Below are 24495 nucleotides of genomic sequence, written 5' to 3'. Positions count from 1 at the left end.
ATTTGTGACTGATGTTAAAATAGCCACTCGATCTTTCTTTTAATTAGTGTTATTATAGTACTTTTCCACCCTTTTACTTTTAACATAATCATGTCTTTATATTTAAAGTGGCTTTTTGTAGACTACATATAGCTAGGTCTGGCTTTTTAAATCTAACCCAGTAATCTCTGCCTTTTAATTGGGATATTTAGACATTTTCATTTATCACAACTATTGATATGGTTTGATTTAATATACCAACCTATTTGTTTTCTTTTTGTCTTGTCTGTCCTTTGTTGCCCTTTTCCTCCCTTTCTGCTTTTATTTTTTATAATTCTGGTTTATCACCTTTGTTGGGCTTATTAGCTATAAATCTTATGTGACTATGTAGGTGTATATATACATTTCAGTGGCTTTTTTTTTTTAGCCACTGGGAGACTGCTGAGCCCTATGTGGATCCCCCTTCCTCTAGCATAGCTTGGAAACTCTATCTGCAGTACTCCTGGGCAGTCACAGGGCTCACTTTATTTCTCATCTCTTCAGGACCAGTCCTTCATTACCTGATGCACAATATCTTGAAAACTGAAAACTATTCTTTCATATATTTCATCTGTTTTTTTTCCCCCCAGCATTTTAAGCAGGAGATTAAACTCAGTTGCTACTACTTCATCTTGGCTGAAAGCTGCAAATAATATTGGAACATTTGGAGAGTTTGTTAAAATGACATGTATCTTGGGCCATACTCCAATCTCAATGATTTACAGGTTATAGCAGCAAGACCAAGGTACATAATTTTGCAGTTGTACATTAAAAATATGCCAGGCACTAGATAGACAAAGTTAAATTAGAAATAATACTTCTTTACAAAAGAGTTTATAATCCAATGCAAAAGACTAGTTCTTATGGCATAATGTATTAGGTATACTGTCTATAAACAGTGTGTTATGGTGCATGCTTTTGAGGAAAGGCATCCAAGTGTAGCCCTATGGCAGCCAAGGGAGGCTTAGCAAATGTTTCCTAGAGGAAATTAAGGAGTGAATTTGGAAAGATAGGTTGGTGTTAATTCAATCAGTGGAAATAAAGGGAGAGAGGACCAGGAGGCAGGAACATGCCAAGTGGAGAAAATATTGTTATGGAGGCTTAGAGGTAAAACGTTGCAGGATACATTTGGGAAACTGCAAATAGTGTGGAATGGTTGGATAAACATAGGAGAAGAGGCAGGCAGTCTCCAGTGCTTCCTTCTGTAAAAGGAAACTCCTTTATCCCTAACATTTATGATTTTCTGTGCATGTGTAGGGGGGGCAGGAAGTAAAAGAGAATAACTCATTTTAATTAAGACGGGTAGAGTAGTGAAGCATGGGATATTAGATAGGTCCAATTTTCTCATGAAGCTGAACATATGTCTGATTAATTTATCCATTTATTTGTTCATCAAAGGTTTATTAAACACCTGTTTTACATCAGGCTACATCCAGGGCAACAGATCCAGAAATTTTTAAGATTTTAATTTGAAAGAATTTTTAAATTGTTTTTAATAATTATTGTCTTAAATAATTGTTAAACAATTGTGAAACATATTTCACTTACCATAAAACCTCATTCTGAACAGGATCAATTTCAGAAAAACAATCAGTGACTGCTTTGAGAGGAAATTTTCATCTTAGCTGAGGGCGGCACATAATACTGATCATTAGTGAAAACTCAGCACTAAATACCAAGCACTGTTGTAAGCGCTTTTTATAAATTAACTCATTGATCCTTACAGAGAGATTAGTACTATTACTTTTTACTTCTTTTAACCACCAGATACTCTTTTGACAGTGGTCTTTCCATGTATTTATTTTACCAGTGACTATGCGTTACACTACCACAAAAAAATAACAAAGAAAAATTCAGAGACCTTAAGAAATAGAGGTGGGGTCACTGAGACGGTTAAGCGTGGTAGGAGTAATTATTTTCTGCCAAATGCAAGTTTTTCCAACTGCCAAAGAATTTTTCTAGGGAAATGAGTCAAATGGCAGATATGGCTGTATCTCCCCAAACTAGCGGATATTGCAGTGAACTTGAGTCTCTTCGAACTTTGTCTACCGACATGAATAGCAACATCTTCCTAAAGGTAGGCTTGAAAGAATGCCATTATTATGCCATCCCAAGTGTAGTTTGAAAATAAATAGTACTAGAAACCAAAGAGTAAGCACATGGACGATTTATCATTTCACCCTCATGGAGTCAGCAAATATCTGGAACAAAATTTCCCTAAAGTGGCCAACAGAGGCAAGATGATAGTTTCTGTTCTGAATGTTTGAATGGAAAATTACCACTTGTCTTCCTAGACTTCCTCCCGCATTCAATGGAGGACCTGAAAAACATGGATGTCATGGGCCACGCTACTACATTCTATGAACTGGAGACAGAGGAGGCCTCTCCTGATGCCTCTGGATTCACAGGAACAATGATTTGGGAAACCTCAGTGCTCCCTCTGCCTTGCACATTCATATTTTCTCCCACATTCTATGCTGAAACCAATGTAGACAGGATCCCAGCTGAATCATGAGTATTCCAGATGACAACTCTTTTTGATGCTTCAGTCTACCTCTTCATGTGATATTCCAAGTACTTTTTCCTAGAGAGGAACAAGAGAAATAGACTCATAACATTCCAAGTCTGACTGACAGTTGAACCAAAAACAGATAGCTGTGAATTCGGCTCTCTTGTCCCAGGCATGACCCAGGTTTCTGAGACTATGGTAGGGTTTGGGAGAGGGTCTGGGAGGATGACCAGCATCCTTGCTATTCTGGAAGGAGAACATATGCTAAGGAGTTATGTTATACATCCAGGGCTAACAAGCTAGATGGGGAAAGGCTTTGATGCTGTATTTAACATTCAAAAGAGTAGATGCTGAAAGGTTGAAGACTAGGGAGGTTGTAAACCTCTCCCTACAATTCACTGTAAAATGGGTGAGGTTGCAGTTACAAACAGAGTAACTATTTGAACAGTGCTTTACAATGAGGAAAAATGGCCGAGTGAATTAAAATCTTATGGCAGCTTGTTTAGCAGGCTTTTTAGATAGGGTTGCTATTCATTTGATTGATTCATTATGTTAGGAGAACTGGCTGAACATCTATGATGTATATAGGAAGAACAGGTGTAAAATACTTAAGAGGCATAAAATACTTAAGTCGGCCCATAGACCTACAGTTCAGTTGGGAAGATTAGATGCACCTGTGTGAAATGCAGAATACTAAGATAGTCAGGAATCCTGGAACCCTTGGGCATGGGAATCATTTTCCTCCTTCTCCACCACTATAAGGACACACGCTGGAGAGCCACCAAAATACCTGGCCAATGGAAGTTCCTAGGCGCTTGCCACCCCAACATCATCTTTCTTTCCTATTCATGGACACTGAACACAGGTTTCAGTCTACATCTCCTCCACATTCAATAGCTCCTATCAATGCGTAAATATTCTTGTATCAACATCTGCCTTTATTTTTTGCAAGTCCTTTTCCATCGGCTCTGGGAAAATTAGTCCTTTCTCTTTCATTCTTTTTTCTCCCTCTCCTAATTTCCAGCTACATGCTCCAAATTAAACCTAACTGTGGCCAAGACTTAAAATTAGGAGTTATGATGGCCTGGAAAAGTAAACTAATAAATGACAAATAATTTTTTAAATGCCATAAAATTCTAAAACCTTTGAAAATGCCTTTATTATCTCAACCAAAAATCCATCTATTTTCTCTATGTAGATACTGTTTTTCTCTCTAGCATCAATAGCCAAATTAAATAATAAGTAAATAAAAATATATTCTTATATATTTCCTCTTTTTAGTTGTTTACTAGAATTAGAACCACCATTTTCCACAACAGATGTATTGAAATGTACCACAGAATTCATTCTTTTAAAGTATATAATTCAGTAGCTTTTGGTATATTCTCAGAGTTGTGCAACCAACCACTCTGCCTGATTTTAGAACATTTTCATCACACAGAAAGAAACTGCTTATTCGTTAGCAGTCACTCCCCATTCCCTCTCATCTGTCTCTATGAATTTGCCTATTCTGGATGTTTCATAAAAATAGAATCATACAATATAGGACCATTTTGTCTAACTTCTTTCACTTAGCATAATGTTTTCAAAGTTCATCTATCTGGGACATTAAAGAGGGCATGTGATGTAATGAGCACTAGGTATTATGTAAGACTAATGAATCACTGAACTCTACCTCTGAAATTAATAATACACTATATGTTAATTAATTGAATTTAAATTTTAAAAAATTGAAAAAAAATAAGGTTCATCCATCTGTTCTGTTCCTTTTCATGGCTAAATACTGTTCCATTGTAGGGGTATACCACATTTGATATTTCCAGTCATCATTCATCACTGATGAACATTTGGGTTGTTTCCACTTTTTGGCTATTATGAATAATGAATGCTACTAGGATCATTCATGTACAAGTTTTTATAGGAACATTTGTTATCAATTTTTTTGGGTAGATACCTAAGAGCAGAATTGGTAACTCTGTTTGGTGTTTTGTGGAATTGCCAGATTGCTTCCAAAGGGGAAGTATGGCTAGTGGGTGTGAAATGATATCTCATTGTGTTTTGTTGTTGTTGCTTTTTAAGTAGGCTCTAAGCCCTGCGTGGAGCCCAGGGTGGGGCTTGAACTCATGACCCTGAGATCAAAACCTGAGCTGAGATCGAGAGTCAGACACTTAACCAACTGAGCCACCAGGTGCCGCTCATTGCAGTTTTGATTTGCATCCCCCTAATGTTGAAATGACGATGTAAAGCAAGCATCTCTTCATGTGCTTATTGGTCATTTGTATATCTTCTTCAGATAAATGCACTGCCCATTTTAAAAATTGGGTTTTGTCTTTTTTTGTTGAGTTGTTAGAGTTAATTACATATTCTGAATACAAGTTCCTTATCCAATTTGTGATTTGAACATATGTTTTCCCGTTCTATGGGTTGTCTTTTCACTTTCTTGGTAGTTTCCTTTGAAGGAGACAAATTGTAAATTTTGATATAAGTCTGCTTTATTTTTTCTTTTGTTGTTTGTGCTTTTGGTGTCGCCTTTTTCTAGAACACTTTTGGCCTTCCAGCTCCATTAACTAACTAAACAGACTTTTGAGAACCGGCCTGTGAGCCCAGTTGGTACTTATAATCTCTTTGGAAAAATATACCTACAAGACCAACAAGGATGGTTCTTTCCTGTATATAATTATGGTGCAGACATGAAGCATTATAAGAGGTCAGAGGCTGGTGAAGCCCTTAAGCTAGAATGGTCAGGAAAGTCTCTGAGGCAGGGGAGGGACTTGAGGGGGTCCTGGAAGACAGAACAGATAAAGCCAAAATAAAGTCAAATTATCTATCGTTCTTTTAGCTTGAGTTTAGAATACTTGAGAACTTAGTTGTTCAGATCAGCCACGGAAGGCTACCATATCTGGTGCAAATGTGGAAAATAGGAAGGAACAGAAAACTAGGTAACATCAATAGGCAGCCACTGAAGACCACGGTGGTCCCTTCAGCCCCTTAGCAAGATCAGCGGTATTTTCCTTCTGGTAGCCAAGACACAAGCCTGTTTGGAAGCTGCAGGGCCATGCTGGGCCAGAATCAAACCTGGTACTCTTAGACCATTTGGGTGGAAGGACGACTAAGGATAATGTGAGGCAAAGGCCTGTCATTCCAGGGAAAGGTTTGAACAGACAAAAATGCCCTGAGCCTACTGAGATTTAAAGCGATAGGTTAAAGCGTTTTGAAGAGGTTAACCTTCGAGGTTATGGCAGCTTGGAGGAAATCTCACAGAATGAGGATAAAGGATGGGGGAGGGGTGAGTCTGAAGCATGGGGGTGAAGTTGTCTGTTCTGCCTGATAGCAAGGGGTTAGACACAAATGTTGGGCGCCTGGCTGGCTCAGTGGGAAGAGTTTGTGACTCCTGATCTCGAGGTTGTGAGTTTGAGCCCCACACTGGGTACAGAGATCACTGAAAAATAAATAAATAAACTTAATTTAAAAAGCAAGCAAACAAACAGACACAAGTTTCACTGTTTGCTTTTTGGTTTGTATGGAAATGTCCCTGTCAGAACGGCTGGGTCCAAGCAGCAATGACCAAATATCATGAGCTCCATATCTCTCTCCCCGCCTGTCAGCATCTGAGAGAATAAGGAACTGTTCGCCTCTCCCTGTCTCACTGCCAGACTTCCGCTGCCTCCACAATTTGTAAAAACAGAAATTATATCTGTCTAAACATTTTCTATTTCACTATCTCTGCATTTCCTGTTCTATCTGACCAGTGCCTCCTCTCCAACACACATACCCCTGTCCCCTTTGGGAGCCCAGTAAATATTTATTGATGAGGAAGATAATCACTAAAAATATGTTCCCATCACTGGGATCTATCTCTTGCCACTCAACTGTTCTAAATCCATGAGAGCCGCTTCAAAGATGTGTTCCTTCCACGTAAAAAAACACAAAAAAAACAAAAACAAAAAAACCCCGTAACTTTCCATTCCACCTCCTCTGAATCTGGGAAGACTGATTCTGAGACAGGATCCACTTACCCATCCACCCTGCTGTTGGACCCAGGGCGAGAAGTTGTCTTTCAGGTACTTGGTTCCAAAACCCAGCACCCTGTTCATGGGGTGGTTGTCGATGGCAGTGAGCTTGGCCGTGACGTCTATTGCAAGGGCAGCCTTAAAGCCCCGAGCTCTGACCTCTGATTCTCCCCTGGTGTCCACACCCCTTAAGAAGTGGTCCGTGATGGTCTTGAAAACAGGGTAGGACAGCTGGTCCTGAAAGCTGTTCCTTAAAGCCTTGTCCTTCTTCAACTGCGTATAAGACGAGATGTGATCAGTAGAGCAACCTGGCCCAGCGAGCAGACCTGAGCTCTGCGGTGGCCACCCACACACTCAGTGGGAAACCCTCGATTCCAGTCATACAGAAATTTCTTAGTGAGCGAGGACTCCATGTTTCCTTGGAAGTCCTCTAGTTCTGTCTCTGGGGAATGCTAAGCTAAGTAGGTTCTCAACAAATATGGTTTCTAAAAGGAATATTCTGGGGGTGCATCTGTTGTTATATAAAGATTCTGGTGGAACAATGTTCTTGATGTGAGCCCAGCCCACTCCCCCCAACTTCCGTGAGACACAAGGGGCCTGTCCGAATTACAGATCTGAAGCAAGAAGGGCTACTGTCCTCGCCAGCAAGAATGGACTGATTTTGACCAGGGACCCAGTGGACGCAGCTCGATTCAAACCCCAGTGGATAGCTGGAAGCCTGTGCTTGCCACAACAGTAGGGAAGTCAAATGCAAGAAAGAAACATCTTCCACAGAGGGCCCTGGCCCATCCCAGCCTTGCTCTTTCGGGTAGCCCCAGGCTCTGCCTGGCCTCTCGGGCAGGGGCCGGAGGAGGCCGCATGGGCTCTCGGGGATGAGTGGCTCCTGCAGCCTGGAGGGAGCGGCCCTCCCCATTGTCACTGTCCCGGCCTGGTGGGAACCCCGACCCACACGGCAACGTCAGACCCTCTGTGTGTTCCTACCCATGTCCGCTACTGGGGAAACAATCTTGTTCTCTACGTAAAGAATGTAAAGTATCACCCCGAATCATCAACAAAAGCGAGATTTTTAAAAAGTAGCGATTTATGGGGTGAAAAGGAAAGCATTTCTCTCCTCTAACCATGGAGGTCGGCTTCCTACCACCTCCCGTTCCTTGCCTCCAGGACTCAACGCAAGTCACTGCTTAGGGAGGCTGGGAAGGAAAGAGGCCATGAGAAAGCCACAGAATCTTCAAGCTGCAAAGAATCCTCGAGGATTCGAGTAGGTCCCTCCCAGTTGAAGTCCTGTACTGGTCATTGGCATCTCCTTGAAATTCTTCAAGAAGCTCATTCTTGAAGTGCTAGAAAGTTCATTCCTAAAATGGGGAAATCAATCGCGCCATAATTCCTATCCACTGATGTTAGTTCTGGAGAAACATAGGAGGGCACGTTCGATGTTCTTTCTCTGCCCTCCTGTTCATCCTCTACTTGTGGACCTGGAGCTCACACACCCTGTTCTCTTTTCTTTATCCTATGTTCCTGGTTCTCTCCATTTCTCATTCTGCACCACCCCGGTCATGGTCTGCTGGGCACACTCCTGACAGACGCATGGAGAGAGGAGCTGCTGAGCATGTCGGGACAAGGGAAATCTGGCCGGCCAGTTAGTGCTTTTCCCCTCCTGCACAAGCCCCATGAGGCCAGACTTCCTCCCACTGATCCTGGTAGGACGAGGAAATGGGTCCACAGGCCAGTCCCTGGCCGACACACCCTAGAGACTACTCGACAGTCTATGGGGAACCACACGGAACTCCCCTCTGATGACAGTGGGGAGCTCACCAGCTCTGTGTCTGAAGGCACTCTCACTCCTTCCTGACTGGAACAATGCAGTCTCGACTTCTAAACAGCAGGAAGGCCAAGTTCTCCAAGTAACACTTAACCTGCCTCCCTGGCCAAATTGCTGAGAGAGATCTTGAGCAGAGAACAGCCCGACCACTTTCGGGGGAGATTTCGGGAAGGACTCCAGCCTTGGAGCCAAGCGTGGGACATTAATATCCAGACTGCGGGGCTAATGCGAGAGTCTGAACTTCCCCAAGGATCAGTTACATGGGGAACTAGATTCATAATTCTATTCAGCAAATTTTAATTTATTGGTGTCTTTTCTTGCAATAACAAAGTTACATTTTTCATTTCCAAAAATTCCAGGGAGGCTCCAGAAGGTTTACTTATGTTTTCCAAAGTGATTCATTTTTGAGATGCTGCCAGCATGAAGAATTTTCACTCCAAGGGAAATAAAATTTAGGACTAAGTGGAAACCAGAACTTGCAAAGGAATACAATCTGGAGTACGATTCCATTCTCTGTCCCAGTGCATGGGCACAGAAGGAAACCACTTTCGTTCAAGAAGCTCCATACCTCTCTTTCCAGTTGATCCCCTGAGTATTTCAGCAGCTCAACGATTTTCGCTATTATCTGGTCTTCTCCATCTGTTGGGGGGGAAATTCCAGTTTTTTTTTTTTTTTTAAGAAAAAATATAATCTTAATTTTTTTTTCTCCCCAGGGACAATATGGGTAGCCAGCTTAGGGACTGAGGGAGACATGTGCTTTGTAATTCTTAGCAACTTGACTCTTACCCTGCCTTGTCTGACAAGGCACAAACTACTCCAGCCACCATCTCCCACAGACCCCTCCTTTCCCTTCTTCTGTTTCCCCGCAGCGCCCAGCTTCTCACCACGAAATGCATCATATACTTATTGTAAGAATGGCGTCAAAGATGTTATTTCCACTGCTCAGGATCCGGTCTCTGAAGATACTCAGGAGAACTTTCTCTCTGGTCTGTAGGACTCTCCTCAGTAGATGGTGATTTTTCCATGTGGACACCATAAATTCCATTTGGTTCATATCCCCCCCACCTTTGTGCTGCTAGAAACTGTAGAGCCAAATTTGGGGCTCCCATGTGAGAGAGGGTACAGTCTTCCTGGCCTGCATTTTGGGAATTAAACTCATTCCTAAACCCACTTTCTTTCCCCGCTAGTGTTTTCATTTTCCATTATCTTTCAAGTGGGATTTATTTTCTCTTACTAACAAGGTAAACCTTGCTGTCTTTACAACCAGGTGGGGTAGAAATAAATAAAATGATTAAGTTCTCCCACCCCCACGGCTAAAACGGCAGGTGGAGACAGAGCCGGCTACAGTTTCTGTGGTGCAGATGTCGGATTGGGGGAGTGAGGGGGAGCGGAGTATGACTTTTCTCATCTCAAAACAAGCTACCCACGAGGGAAAATGGCTGTTGCCCCAGAACAGGATCCAAACAGAGAAAAGCTAGTGACTGATTCAGCGGCTCTTATTCATGGCACCATCTCTGAGGTCGTGAACTGCTCATGTTTGTTCCAGATAAGAGGGAAAGGGAGGCCAGGACATCTAGCCAGACGGTCCCATCCCAAGAAGGACCAGCGAAAGGCAAGGTAGGAAGAAGTCTGAGACTCAGGTCCCGCAGGAGAAGCAAGAATGTGGAGTTTTTCTCTGATGCTGTGGCCCCTGTAGCCGGGGCCCCAATTTCTCATGTGCTCAGGGGACAAGAGCCTTAGCTTGGGCCTGGCACAGGGTATCGCTTTATGTCACTCAGACGGCCAGGAGATCGCAGGAAAGTGGAGACACCTTTCTTCTCAGTGCACCCAGAGGGAACCCCTCTCCTCCAGCCGCTCACTTTGAGCCCCGCAATGCAGGAGGATGCAGGCAGACCCAGCACTCTGCTTCCAAGGTGGGGAAATGCCGACACCAGCTCCTGGCACGTGGGCATACTGCCCACGCCAGGGGCTGCCTCTGCCTCAGCCCCTCTGCTGCAGTTTGGGGAAAGGGAGCCCGGAGCGGGGACAGTCGTCCGGGAGGGAAAGTAGGACAGAATGTCCCTCCCTGAGGCTCCTGCTTGTGCTCCCTTTGCCTCCAGTATTCCTGCCCCTCTGCTGGGAACTGCGGTCCCAGCTCCCACTCTGGTTCTGCTGGCAACGGACCCCGTCTTGGTCACTACCTCTGGGTTCTGCTTTATGTGCTGTCCCAGACCTGGTGACTGACAATGCTTGCTTTTCCCTAGGAGCCCCCGGCAGTGTTAGAAAACCCCGTGCGGTTCCATCAGCAAGTAGACCATCGCCCTGGACCGTTGTCCACAGGACTGAATCGAGGACGGCTTTGCCCTCTGTGGGCAAGGTGCCCACTTTCTACTTCCTCCCCTCCCTCAGGAGGAGAATTCTCTTTGTACTTTGCAGTGAACCTGGCCCACTGCTTCAGAGTGTGGCTGGCGTGCTCCACCTGTCCGGGGCTGCTCTCTCCAGGGCTAAAGGTGGGGGCCTCCAGCATGTTGCTGTCGTGCTTTTGGTCCCGGGCAGCGGAGAGGCCTCAGAGATCTCTGCTGGTTAAATCAGAGATGCCCAGCGCTGGCCACAGACATTGGCGTGCATGCACCTCTGCCCGCCATACCCTCCACCCGACCCAAGTGTGCGGAAGAAGTTCCTACCTTTCTTAGTGCTGGTGGCTCCAGGAAGGGAACACTGGCCCTGGCGGCGGAGGAACTGATGAACAAAACTCCCTTTGGACTTGCAGCTTCCTACTGGGTCCTGGAGCTCTTCGGGCGGGGGCCAGGAATAAACAATTTCGGCAACGCGATGGGCAATGGAAGCAACTTTGGGGTCCACAGCTGAAACCAGACCAAACGGGGCTGAATGGCCCTTCCCAGGAGAACTCTGTCTAGCTCACTGGTATGCACAGTTGCCCCAAGTGAAAAGGCCCGCCCAGAGGGAGAGGAAACTGCCGCGCCAATAGGGTGCTTGTTGGGGGTTGTGGGGAGTATGGGGGTTGTGGGGGGAGGCCATTCTTCAGAAAGCACTGGGAGTTGCCTGGCAGAGGCTGGGGTAGGGGCAGAGTGCACCAAGGAATGATTGCTGCCTTGAAACAATTGCCCTTCTGCACCCTCTTTTTGAAGCCTTGTAAAATTAGGGTCCCTTGTCCCTTCTGCAAGGGAAGAAACACAAAAGAAAGTGCTTAGTTCCTTGCTTGAGGGAATTCTCATTATGTTTTTATTTTTATTCTTTTTTTTTTTTTTAAATATCCTTTATACCTTGGAGAGTGGGCCCCGATGTGCATAGGAGGGCAGTCAATAGTCTGACAAGCCTTTGGGGGTTGGACACTGGGAAAGAGAAGAGGAGAAATATCCCTGTTCTTAGGCCATATTCATCACCCAAACCCATTATCAAGTGAACACCGACGTCTCCTTGCCCTTGCACACACAGTCATGCGTCTTCTCTCTCCTCTGCGTCTAATGGGAAACATCCATTTAATGCCAACAGGTAAACCAGGATACATGAAGTGTGCTGCGATCCATGCCTTTCAAGCATTTATCACCCAGGAAGAGAGTTACGTATTTGCACATGTAGCTACGGAATAAAGTGTGTGGGGACAGTAAGGTTCAAGTGGCAGTTGGCCCCTGAATGTCCTCGCCTGTGAAGGACCAGTCAGCTCTGTCTCTGGTCAGGGATGGGGGCTGGTGGGGGTGGGCAGGTGGTATTGCCAAGTCATTTGGGACAAACATTTTCATTGGTGATTTGTCACTAAGTTCTTAAGTTTTAGAAATCTGTGCAAGCTCTGTCTCTGATGCCATATGGAGTGAATGGGATATTTGGAAAAAACACTACTATTCAATTCACACGCTTAATGAAAGGAACAGAGTGGGGGTTTGGCTAGAAGGCTGACGTGTCCGGGGAACTCCTGGTTTGTACACCAGGGTGGGTGAGAGAGGCAAAGCCTGGGTCCCAGGAGGGATAGTGTCACAATCGTAGCTTTGATATCCTGCAGGTGATTTCTGACCCTCTTGCCCTAGATGCTTCATGGGCACTTTGGTTCTCTCCCTTCACGCTCTGGTCATCTCTGGAAGGCCATGGGAGTGAATACTTTGTCCACAATGCCTTCCATTAAAGAAGAGCATAACGGTTTTCTTAAAAAGCCACATTTTTCATCCTTGGCCCATCGGCTTCAAAAACAGATAAGGAGAGAATCGAGAGAGAATGAGAGAGTCAAGGAGAAAAGGACCTTTCCTTTCCCTTTTAACAGTCAAACCAAATATATAATTTTCACCTTACTGCTGCCCAACCAGCCTCCTCTGGAATGCTGGCCGTGCACGACCCCCAGCAGGGAGATGGGAAAAGGCTGAATCCCGAAGCCAGTGGGAGCCTTCCCTTGTGTCCGCAGAAGGTGGGAAAGGAATGGTTGTGTTTTCTTCCTCTGTAACCCTGGGCAGCCTCTCTGCAGTGGTCAGAGTGTGGCTCTCCCACCAGAATCCACACTGTGCCCATCTTGCACGCAGAGGAGGCAGAGGAAGGCCTCAGAGGTGGTCTGACCTCATCCCCCAGCCCCCATTCTGCGGGGTTGACCCATTCTGTCAGGGTAACCCGGAGACCACTGGAGGACACGGAAATAGGGACTCTGACTCGCCTTCTTATGGCGTATCCACTTCTATGAACCGGGCGACGCGGGGTGAGGGAAGCAGGTGACGTCTGTGCGGGTAAGAGGATAAGCAAACACGTTTCAACTTGGAGGAATCGGCTCTAGTTGAGACTCCCATTTTAAAAACCTTAATTTTAAACACTGAGCAAAGAAAAGATTCCCTTCTTCTTAGAGCTGATCTCATCTGATAGGCCGGGAAAACTGGATGGGGGAGGGAGAGGACGGGAAGGCTGCCCCTCCTGTGGGGTCTGTCTGGGGGAGGTGTCACTGTGGCACTAAGGAGAGAAAGAGAGCACAGCACCGTTGAGAGGGTGCCAGTCAGCCTTTGGCCTGAGGCATTTGTGTGTTTTTAATTAAAAAAAAAAAAAAAGATGTATTTATCTGAGAAAGAGAGAGAGAGAGCTCGGGTGGGGGCAGAGGCAGAGGGAGAGAGAGTCTTCAAGCAGATTCCCGGCTGAGTGCAGAGACTGACCCAGGGCTAGATCTTATGACCCTGAGCCCAAATCAAGAGTTCCATGCTTAACCACCTGCCCAGGCACCCTCAAGGCGTTTGTCTCAAATAGAAGGGGTAGGGCATTTTTCTATGATTGAGACCGCTATTTCCCTCCCTGTATTCATTTCCTTCATTCTTAGAGCCCTCCTGAGGTGTAACAGGCAGCTGAACAGACTACATTTTCCAGCTTGCCTTACATTAAGGAGTGGCCGATGAGGTATAAGAAAAGTTGAGCAGGGGTTCAAGAAAGCTCTCAAGGGGCGCCTGGGTGGCTCAGTGGGTTAAGCCTCTGCCTTCAGCTCAGGTCGTGATCTCAGGGTCCTGGGATCGAGCCCAACATCGGGCTCTTTGCTCAGCAGGGAGCCTGCTTCCCCTTCCCTCTCTGCCTGACTCTCTGCCTACTTGTGATCTCTCTCTGTGTCAAATAAAAAAATAAAATCTTAAAAAAAAAAAAAAGCTCTCTAAAAGGGAATGGAATTATCTAGAAAGAAGACACCCTTTTGTGCCTCCCAACCCTCACTTGCTTCCTCTTCTTCCTGCTTGGAAATGTACAGATGATGGCTGGAGTCCCTGCCGCCACCTTGGAAAACAAGGTGATTTTGAGGTTGGAAGCCACTAGCCAAGGGATGGCAGAGAAAGAATCCCTTACTCTAACGATGGTTGGAGCTGCTGCATGAGCCCTGGGCTGCCAAGCTTCGGTCTTCACTTGCAGGCAAGAAAAAATAATCTCTACATTGTTGAAGCCACAGTTATTTGAGTTTTCCACTCTATGTATCCGAACCTAATCCTAACTGTAACACTCCACATGTAGCAAATTCTAGCTGTGGACAAACAAGAGTTCAAAGTCAAAGAACCTGGCTTTGTATTGACGCCCATTTTTCTACCTCCTAAGACCTCTCACTTCTAGACTTTGATCTTGGGACATAGCTTACGGTTCTCGCTGGGGCCTGGTGTCTGAGTCCTGGACACGGCAGCGAGGTCTAAATTGTGACCTTCAGTTAAAAGAACTCAGGTGACGTGACTGCTAAGCTCTGATTTATACATGGCAAGATAGAAATAGAATGTGAGGCTTTCTTGAGTCATGTCCAATGTAAAATCAACTAACCACCCACATGATTCACCAAACCTGAAAGCAGGCAAGAGATAGGTGGGAAGGGAGGATACACTGAATGTAAGTGTCCACAGCAAGGGCTCCTTAGGAAGTAATCATTTCTGCTATTTCCGAGAATATCTATATAAAGATTTTGAAATAAAAAAGGTTGAATGACACTTTGGCACTATGGAAATACAGAGTGTCTTTTATCTCAGGAAACCAGAAGATTAGAGTCTGTAAATGCTCTGTCTGCCTCTCTGTGAAGTCCAAGGGAGAGCAGAGCAGAAAAGCCTATTAAGGTGTCTCCAAACTGTTAAGGCCGGAGAGCTTGGCTACCATCTCCAGCAGGAGCTTGCTGTACCACTGGGGTGGATGGGGAGAGACGTTCCCCAGGTAATCTCACCCCTAACTTCTGTTCTAAAATGTTATTGGTCTGTGGGACTTACACATTTTGGGAAGTAAAAGCTTCCCCTCTCATAGTGAGTGATGGAGAACTGCCAAATGTGGGCGGACTCCCCAAGTCAACCGGGACAGTCACACATTCTAAAATCGAGACATTACTGCCACCTGTTGACTAATTATTGACACGCTAGCCCAGCAATCAAAGCCTGCAGGAGAGGGAGTTTCTTCCAAAATCCGGGCAGCTGGCACTGGTATTATTGAAGGGGAAGAAGATGCTGATGCCCAGGTTTGTGGATGAAGGGCAGCTCTCTCTGCTGAAGCCCTTCATGAAAATGCTTTATTCCATATAATGTATTTTGTCCCACTGAGGAAAGGTTTTTTCAGCATGCTTCTCAGCTGGGGCACCTGGGTGGCTCAGTAGGTTAAGCATCTGTCTTTGGCTCAGGTCATGATCCCAGGATCCTGGGTTCGAGTCCTGAGTGGGGCTCCCTGCTCAGCAGGAAGTCTGCTTCTCTCTCTTTCTCTACCCTCCCCAGTGCTTGTGGTCTCTCTCTCTCTCTCTCAAATAAATAAATAAATAAAATCTTAAAAAAAAAACCAAAACCCAGGGGTGCCTGGGTGGCTCAGTCGTTAAATGTCTGTCTTAAGCTCAGGTCATGATCCCAGTGTCCTGGGACCAAACCCCGCATCAGGCTCCTTGCTGAGCCGGGAGCCTGCTTCTTCCTCTGCCTTCTCTCCTTGCTTGTGTTCCCTCTCTTGCTGTCTCTCTCTCTCTCTCTCTCTGTCAAATAAATAAATAAGATCTTTTAAAAAAAACAACAAAACAAAGCAAAACAAAAAACCACCCCCAAAACCCCAAAATGCTTCTCAGTCGTTGGGTTTTTGTTTTGTTTTTAAGAGTTCCGTATACTTTGGAAAGTATTTTTGTATGTAGCTACCTGATCTTTCCTTCCACCACCCGAAGATGTAGGGAGGGTGGGATACTCCAATATACAGTTGGAAACAGAGGCTCAGAGAGGTGGGCTGACTTACCTCAAGAAGAACGACAGCCTGAAGCCCCGCTCAGTCTCTTCCTGCCATCCTAGTCTCTGGCACAGATGATCAGAACTTGGGGCAGCAAGCCTATCTCTAGCCAGCGGAGCCAGACACCAGTCCTGCCACCCTTTACTGACAGCCTCCCACTTCCTACTCAGTCTCGAGAAAAGCAGGGCAATTATTATTGAGTATCAAGAAGTTGGGAAACTGAGGCACAGTGGAGTACCCTGCGTCAGGCCACATTCCCAGCTGGGAGGAGATGAAATACCACACATACAAGGAAGGGAAAGATTTTCATATGGGACAGCAGCGGCCCCCAAATCCTACCTTCCTGCTCTGTGCGCTGTCCCACGTTAGTGAGGGACCTCGACCACTGCTGAGTCTGAGGACCATCCTGACGTTCCACAGTGGCACCCTCCACAACAAATATGGCTGAGCTCTGTGCATCTTCCTCCTTCTTCTCGATTACTCCAAAGAATGTCCTCCAGGAAGACTTTTTCTTGGCCAGGTCTAGGGGCTTCTCGCTGGATGGGGGATTTCTGCAAGGCCATGACACCTGTGTCCATGATTCGTTTGCTGACCAACCCCCCTGCTCTTTGTGGGACAAACTTCTTGTTCTCAGCAGCTTTGGCGAGAAGATGGCAGGGGTGTTCTTGAAGACATGGTGTTTGGTGTAGAAGGCCAGGATTTTGAATTCTATGCTGTTTGTGTCATCATCGTCCAGGGGGATCTCCTCCAGGTCACAGGCACTGGCGGTGCACATGGTGGGCCTGGAACAACAAAGTCTACATGTGACCTCTCACCCGTGGGCGCACTGCTCTCTGGGGGTCAGGAGGCACAGCTGTGGAGCTCCACCAGCATTTACTGAGAACCTACTCTGTGCAGGGAGGCAAGGAGTCCTCAGAAATGGAAAATTCAGGATTCTCTGTGAAAGATGAGGACAAGAGAAGGTACACAGACAGCTCCACACAGAGAGAGTGGGCGAGGAGCTGGATCAGAGGTGCAGGTAGCCTGTGTGGGGAGGAGCAGACAGCTTCCGAGAAAGGACGAGCCGAGTCTCCTCGACAGACAGGAAGGGGTTAGGCGGGTGGGTGGGACAGGGTGGGCAGAGGGCAGACTCTGGTTAGTCTAGGATGTGTGTGAAGAGTGGCGAGAGAGCTGGCAGAGCACGCGCTTCCTGAAGAGCTGGGACTGAGGGTTGTTGAGGGACAGGAAGTGACATGGCAGTAGGGCCGACCATGGGGGCCTTCGACTGTGGGGCTGAAAGCTCTGCATGGTCTTACTGGATCTGTCAGCACACCTCAAAAGGAGACCTAGATCACGGGAAGCAGTTAAAGGGCTTTTTGGGGAGGGTAGGTGGGCAAAGAGAGGCTGACTCAGCCTAGGGAAATGTCTGGGGTTCCTGACTCTTCCCATCCTCTTTCCTGTATCCTCTGCCTTGGCTTGTTTAGGTCTGAGTCCCACAGATCTGCTTCAGGTAACTGAACTTAAGTAAAACTTGAGGGCTATGGTGGGAGGTGGGGGTCGTGACTGCTTTGCTCCCTCCTCCCTTCCGTTTCCTCATACCGACGTCCTCTTCCAGGATTTGACCAACAGACAATCTTTCTTCCCTCACCATCTCCCAATGTCACGGTCACAATGCACCACAGTGAAAGCTTTGCTGTCTGGAGTTACTTCAATATCTCTGGAAAGCATATGCTCCTTCCCGCTCTTCCACCTCTGCCCCCTTCCACCTGACATTCTTCCCCTCCCCCGCCACGTGGTCTCACAGGCCATCAGTTTGCCCCCTCCTGGTGCGGTCTTAGTCAACCCCATTAGGATCCTTGCCCAAGTTTGTCTAGGCTTATTCTCTTCTCCTCAACACAAGATAAGCCCCACAGGGCAGGCATGTTGGTGTGTTTTACCTCAGCCATAGGCCCCGTGCCTACAATAGGGACCACAATCATTTGACAATGATTGGTGGAATTTTTTTCCTATTCTGAGAGACTGGGCTCAGATCCTGGCTCTGTCACTCTACGCCTCAGTTTATCATGTTTAAATGGGGATGATAACAGTACCCATCTCATGAACAGTACCCATCTTATGAAGATTAAATTAGTTAATATTTGTAAAGCATTTAGAGTAGAACTTAAGTGTTTGAACAAATGCCTGATTAAGTCTTACAGTAAAGAATATTTATGAAACTCACTTTGGGCACCACCGTTTTAATTAAGCTCCAAGAGGATTATGGATGGTATGGGGGAGTGCAGTATTTAGAATGAGAAGTTCGGTTGAAGAACTGCTTTTTTACTTACTGGCAAAGGGATTGAGGCAAATCACTAACCTCACTGAGGTGTAGTTTTCTTATTTATAAAATGTGACTCATATTATCTAACTCATTGACCGTGGAGGAGGACAAATTACAAACTGCGAAAATCCTTAAAACAAGTGTTGATCTGTACAGAGTAGTGGTTTACCTGTTGGTTTCTTGAGTTAGATAATCTAGTTCACATCCTGGGTCATCTGTTTACTAGTTGTGTGACTGGGTGTATTTCTTAATTTATTTGGGTCTCCATTTTCCCATCTGCAAAATGGGGATTAAAAAAAAATCTGCTTCGCCTGGGTGGCTCAGTGGGTTAAGCCGCTGCCTTCGGCTCAGGTCATGATCTCAGGGTCCTGAGATCGAGTCCCACGTCGGGCTCTTTGCTCAGCAGGAGCCTGCTTCCTTCTCTCTCTCTCTGCCTGCCTCTCTGTCTATTTGTGATCTTGCTCTGTCAAATAAATAAATAAAATCTTAAAAAAAAAAAATATTTAAAAAAAAAATCTGCTTCATCAACTTTGTATGTGGATAAAAAGAGTTAGTGTGTGTAAATCACTTAAAATAGTGCATGGCAGATGATAAATGCTCCAGAAATACTGGCATCCATTATTTATTACAATTTATTACAATTATATTATTGTAATAGGTTACTTTTTTTGTTAAGTAACTATTAACTTTTATAAAAGCGAGCTCATCAAATTCAGTTAAAACTAATTAGTGACATACAAATATTAGGTTTAGTACAAAAGCCATGCTCTTCCTAAAGTTTTATATATATATATACACATATATATGTATATATATATATATATGCATATGTATTTAGTATGTGTGTGTACAAAGTATATAAAGTATATATTCTGTAAGGCATGAAGACTGGGACCTGGCCGGCTTTCCCAGCACCCAGCACAATGCCTGACACATGGTAAGTTCCCCACGAATATTTTTTTGATGAATGAATGAAAAATGATTATAGAGCTGCCAGATAACATACAGGATATCCTATTAAATTTGAATTTCAGATAAACAAATATTTTTTAGTAAAAAAAATGTCCCCAGTATTGTACGGATCATGTTTATTACATATTAACTTGAAAAGTATTTGTTTTTTATCTGAGATGCAAACTAAACTGGGCGTCTTGCATTTTTATGCAATCCGGCAACTCTATGAATGAAAGATGTAGCTTAGAAATATTGAGAACTGAGACCCACGTAAGCGGTTCCTCCCCAAGGGAGAGGGGAAAGTGAGCAACCTGAGACAAGCAAGAGAAGGAGCCAGAAAGGGTGAGGCGAGAACAGGACAGTTGGTCAGAACTGGGGCAGCAGCTGGGGTGTGGAAGGACCTTTGCCCAGGAAAGAGCCCAGGGCTGGGCTGTGTCAGGACAGAAGTGAGGTTTTAAATGTGAAGCTTCCTTTAGAATCAGGAAAGCCGGGACGGCTCTAGGCAGGAAATACACTTGGGTTCTGCAGGAACTCCATCCTAGGTGGGAGGGTGAGCCCACTCTTCAAGCCGTACTATCTATGCTTCCAAAGACACCCGCACTTTTCTAATGTAGTGGGAAGACTGGAAAATTGTGTGTGTGCACGCACGCGCATGGACATGTGTGACACTGAAGGGGAGAGGAAGGGTCTGACCTTCTTTAAGAAGCAAGTTTCTTGAATGCTGATGCAGGAGCAACATTAGAAAAGGGGAAAACCAATGAGGTCAAGATGGAACACACGGTCTTTCCATTTTGTGAAAGAGGAGACTTTTGTCCCAGGCATGGAAAGGAATGGAGTACTTGGACCCCTACTGTTGGGGGCCAAAAATGAGAGAGACGCAGAAAGCACTGCGGGGCTCATTCCTCTCGAATGGCGCAGATGAAGCAAGGCCACCGTGGGGTGCGGTGTGAGGGTGTGATGTGACCAGGGCCTGGAAAGCACTGGGCTAGTACCAAACAGTGGACACGTCAAAGTATGGGTTCCAACACTTGAAATGCATTTAGCAAGCGTAGGGTTTTCTCCCCCTACTGATCCTCACTGTACACCAAGGGAGAGCTACTTGTTAACTTTGTAGCTAAGTCTTTTTTTTAGTATATGTGCTGCCGAAGCAAGCACTGTAGCTAAGTCTTACTTTAAAGCTGCATGGGACAGTTTATCTCTGGATAAACTAGTGGGTCCCTACTGCTCTCTGCCATGCCTGTTGAAAGTAAAAGCCCAACTTTTGGGTTTATGGAAACTTACACCATAAATGTTATGTACATATATGGAAAGGAAGCCCGGCTCCCCCCGCCCTGACCCCCCACCGGTGGATCTGACCCAGGATCTGGGGAATCTCCTGCCTAAGAACATCTGTGAGGCTTACGCTAACTCTGTGACTCAGGAGACACAAGCCTACACCTTCTACCCTCTGTTCACATCCTCACTGGGAACAAACGACGGCAAACCCACTTTCAAAAGCAAGGTCACCAAGCTTTTTGGGTTGGCCTCTTTTCCCTCTCTCATGGATCCTCTCCCCCTCAACCTCCTAAATGGCCAAAGTACCCAGGGTCCCCGCCACCTGGCCTTCGGGCCACCTATGGAGCTGGAAAGGTGGAACCTGCTGGCAAGCTCCTTCAACTATCACCAGACCCGATTTGGGGATTTTTAGCAGTGGATTCGCTTGTTGAGATCAGATTTCACTTCCCTTCCCTGTGGCAGGTCATGGAGAAGCATGCGTGCTTTGGGGTTCCAGCAGAGGCTGCCACGATGAGTGCCCAGAGCAAACTGTGCAGCATTTGGCTCAGCTGGCTGTGCCCAGGCCTGCGGGGTGCGGGGCGGGGGGAGGGGAGTCACAGGCACAGGCTCAGCAGAACAGCTGACTTCCACTGCTCTGGACAGACAGGTGAGGCTCGGCTGTCACCCACACCCATAGACACTCACCCCCAAGGGGGTCTCCCAGACCAGATTGTCAGCTAAATTATGTCTGACTGCCCTGAGCCTCCGTTCAGAACCCTATGCCCCCTGGGCCCTTCGGGATCTGTCTTTTTTTCCTTCCTCCCTGAACTTCAGACTTCCTAGTATCTCTATGCCGCTCCCCAGTTTGTCATTTTTGAGAGTGACCTGTTTTTTAATCCTGAGGGTGAAATGAGGTAACATGTCTTAATTTTTCCCACCAGAGAAACTAAACTGAGAATGCCTCGGGGCACATTAGTGAAATAAGATGAGGGGCTGGACTCAGAGAGGAGGGAGCTTTCTAGAGGGGAGGGAGAGGGCTTGCCCATTTTAGCTGGGGCTGGTCCTCAGGGAAGCCAGTGGGGGTCAAGACAGAGCTAGACCATGTTCCCACCAGGCGCTTGGAACTCTGGGTGCAAACCCATGGATTCCTGTCCTCAGCCCCATCCCTGTCTGGGGGAGGGAGTCAGCATCACCATGGGCTCTTGGCCACCCACCTGCGGTCACTTCATCACACACGCTGTCATACACTCAATGAGAGAGGGCTGCATAATATTAAAAAATGAACCAGCCAGTTATGCATGCTTAACTGCACTCTCTCAAATCTTCTGTCGCAAGGAGAAATGAAAGAGAAACCTCATACATCTTTTCTCTCCTTTTCCTGGAAATAACCCCATATTCTTAGCTGTCATTTTGCTTCCCGAGACTAACATGATAAGAACTTTCTAGTAAATCCGGTAAACCTCTCCCCTGCTTAGATTTGCCTCCTTAGCAAAACCAGGACTGAAAACCCAACCGTGTCCTCCTGGGAAGGCTGAGAACCAGGACGGGCGCTCCCTGGTGTTACCTGGGAGTGGGGCTGGCACGGGTTTCCCCCTCTTCAGGGCGGTGGCTGCAAGGAAATTTCTAGACCTGATTCCCTCTCCGTGAAACTTCAGAGGAAACTTTCACCAGGTCTTCTTGGCTTCGCGTGTGACCAAGACTTCCATGGGCTGTAGCTTCCTCAGGTTGAGGACCAAGGCTGAAGTGAGGCTCAGAGAAGGATGACCACTTCCTCGTTAAGTCCTGCCCCCAGCTTTTTAACTGAAGGAGGGGCCGACCTTTGTCCATGTAATTTGACTCTAAAAGTAGTTCTGCATCCTTTATCAAAACCTATCGCTGCCCTTCAGGATGATTAGGTGGGTGTTTCCCTGATAGTTCTTTATATTCTGTATGTTTCATCAGTTTAGCAAATGTTTACTGACCACCTAGTAGAGAACAGCCTTGGCGATGTATTTAATCTTAGCACGGAGAGGTAGGTGTTAGGATTCCTATTTTATGTATGAGGAATCAGGCTCGGGGAAGCAACATCTTTTGCTAGTGGTCCCCGTCAGTAGAGCTGAGAGCCAAACCCCGGCCCTCCTAGCTTCCCATTATGTATGTTTTACCCCTCCTCTGTAATTCAAAGATTACATTCAAATGCCACTGGAAAAGCCTTAAAAACAGGCTTTAACCCCAGCCATAGAAGCCACAAAAATTCATTTTTTTCCCCACAGTTTTAAAGATGGAGTTCCCTATGTATATGAAAGAAGAGTTAAAAATGATTTCACATTCTACCCAGATTGTTAACTGAAAGAGACATTTATGGCCATACGTGTGATCCTGAAACCTCAGGAGCTGGCCAGGGGAACATGAAGATGAAGAAGTGCGAATGGGGAAAGAGGAATTAAGGCTAATTGCACAAAAGTGAAGGAAGAACTGGCCGTTTAAATATTAGGCAAACAGATCCTGGAGAAGCAAACGGACAGGGGTTATGGGAAAGTCAGTTCCTTGGGGACTCAAGAATGTTAACTCAGCAAACTAGTATTTACAGAATATTACATGTGCATGTCAGTCACCTCAAAGGGGTAACAAAATACTAAGAATGGTTTTTCTTTTTAGAAAAAACTTAGTCGTTTTGGGGCCCTGGTGTGGCTCAGTCAGTTAAGCGTCTGACTCTGGATTTCCACTCAGGTTGTGATCTCAAGGTTGTGAGATCGAGCCCGGTGTGGGGCTCTGAGCTCAGTGGGGAGTCCGCTTGAGAGTCTCTCTTCTCCTCCTTCTGCCCTTCTCTCCTGCTTGTACCTGTGCACACATGTGCACTTTCTCTCTCTCAATAAAGAACATCTTTAAAAAAAACCTTGTTTAAAAAAAAAAAGTTCTATTCATTTGAAACGTTTCAAGAACCAACAAATGCCTATCATCAATAACTAAATCAGATAGTAGGGGCTTGAGTTGTTATTGGTGTTCAGAGTTGTATCACTTAGTGACATCGGTTGCAGAAACCATTTACAATCCCACGAGGTCTTGGCAAGGTTAAGTACAAACACAAGAAAGGGAACTTGCACAAGGAGGCAAGCTCATCAAGGATAGAGACTGTCCATTAATCATTCAACTTAGCCAACTTCCATACCCAAAAGCTAGTACATAATAGGGACTGGATTTAATACATGTTATATATTTAAACAAACAAACAAACAAACAAAACCCAACCAAACCCACTTTTCTCCTGATTTTAAAAATACACATAGTGTTGTAGAAAACTTGTAAAATGTTAAATAGCATATACATAAATTAAGCCCATCATGATCCAGTCAGTTGTTGGTAAATGTTATTAAAAATTTGGTGTATTTCCTTCTACGACAATAACGTCTAACTACCTCTTGAGCGTCTGCCCTACCCACTCCCTTCCCTTTCACACCACTTCCGATTATGCACTTATCGGGAGGCACCCCTGGGCCTGGACAAAATGACCCTTTGCCTGTCTAATCATAGCCAACTGGATGAGAGGTGGATTGCCTATCACCCAAGCCGAGCCAGTTCAATTCCATAAGCCGGAAATTTGGAACTGTGTTACTGGGATTCCAGCCAGCCTCTGCTGGGTGTTTTCACTGGAAGGTCATGTTTGGGTCCCATGCAGCAGAGGAGTAAAAGCTGGCAGAGAAAGTGATGAAGAAACTAATCAAGAGAGAACTGGGGAGCAATAAGTTCCCACGGAGTAGGAGACAGTACTGCCTGGTTCCTCAGAGCTCTCCACTTGCCACCTGGGGGTTGGAAGACACTTTTTACTAATGCTTTTTTAAAAATAATTCAGCTAGTTAGAGTGCTTCTTTCAACCAGAAGGATTCCTGAACAAATACAATGTACACAGTTTTACATAGTTAAGATGTTATCATAGCTTTGTGACTTTCTTTTCTTTCTTCTTTTTTTTTTTAAAGTAGGCTGCATGCCCAATGGGCTT

At 45.6% G+C, this 24495-nt stretch overlaps 1 protein-coding gene across 2 annotated transcripts; it reads right to left on the bottom strand.

The window, feature by feature from the left end:
- Positions 1 to 557: 557 nt before the first annotated feature.
- On the bottom strand, positions 558 to 22285 carry BCL2L14 (BCL2 like 14). Of its 2 annotated transcripts, XM_046013639.1 has the most exons (7): positions 22084 to 22285; positions 18481 to 18587; positions 16352 to 16794; positions 11020 to 11199; positions 8925 to 8995; positions 6544 to 6810; positions 558 to 2602 (listed from the first exon to the last, which is right to left on the bottom strand). In XM_046013639.1, the coding sequence occupies exons 3-7, from the start codon at positions 16785 to 16787 to the stop codon at positions 2564 to 2566; spliced, it is 993 nt and encodes a 330-aa protein (XP_045869595.1). In that variant the 5' UTR covers positions 16788 to 16794; positions 18481 to 18587; positions 22084 to 22285; the 3' UTR covers positions 558 to 2563. The 2 variants fall into 2 exon arrangements, with proteins under 2 accessions (XP_045869595.1, XP_045869593.1); XM_046013637.1 differs by lacking the exon at positions 18481 to 18587 and having other exon boundaries at positions 560 to 2602.
- Positions 22286 to 24495: the final 2210 nt, after the last annotated feature.

This window comes from Meles meles, chromosome 7 (assembly GCF_922984935.1).
Source record: "Meles meles chromosome 7, mMelMel3.1 paternal haplotype, whole genome shotgun sequence".
Classification (NCBI taxonomy): Eukaryota; Metazoa; Chordata; class Mammalia; order Carnivora; family Mustelidae; genus Meles; species Meles meles.
The sequence above is the reverse complement of the archived record's forward strand: the minus strand, read 5'-3'. Positions and strand labels throughout refer to the sequence as shown.

Excerpts from the sequence above, each read along its gene's own strand:
- BCL2L14 (XM_046013639.1), bottom strand. The coding sequence starts at position 16,787 with ATGTGCACCGCCAGTGCCTGTGACCTGGAGGAGATCCCCCTGGACGAT. Across the intron at positions 8,996-11,019 it reads AGCCACCAGCACTAAGAAAG|ATGGAGAAGACCAGATAATA; the intron begins GTAGGAACTTCT and ends CCCCCCCAACAG. Across the intron at positions 2,603-6,543 it reads TCCAACAGCAGGGTGGATGG|GAAAAAGTACTTGGAATATC; the intron begins GTAAGTGGATCC and ends GTTCCTCTCTAG.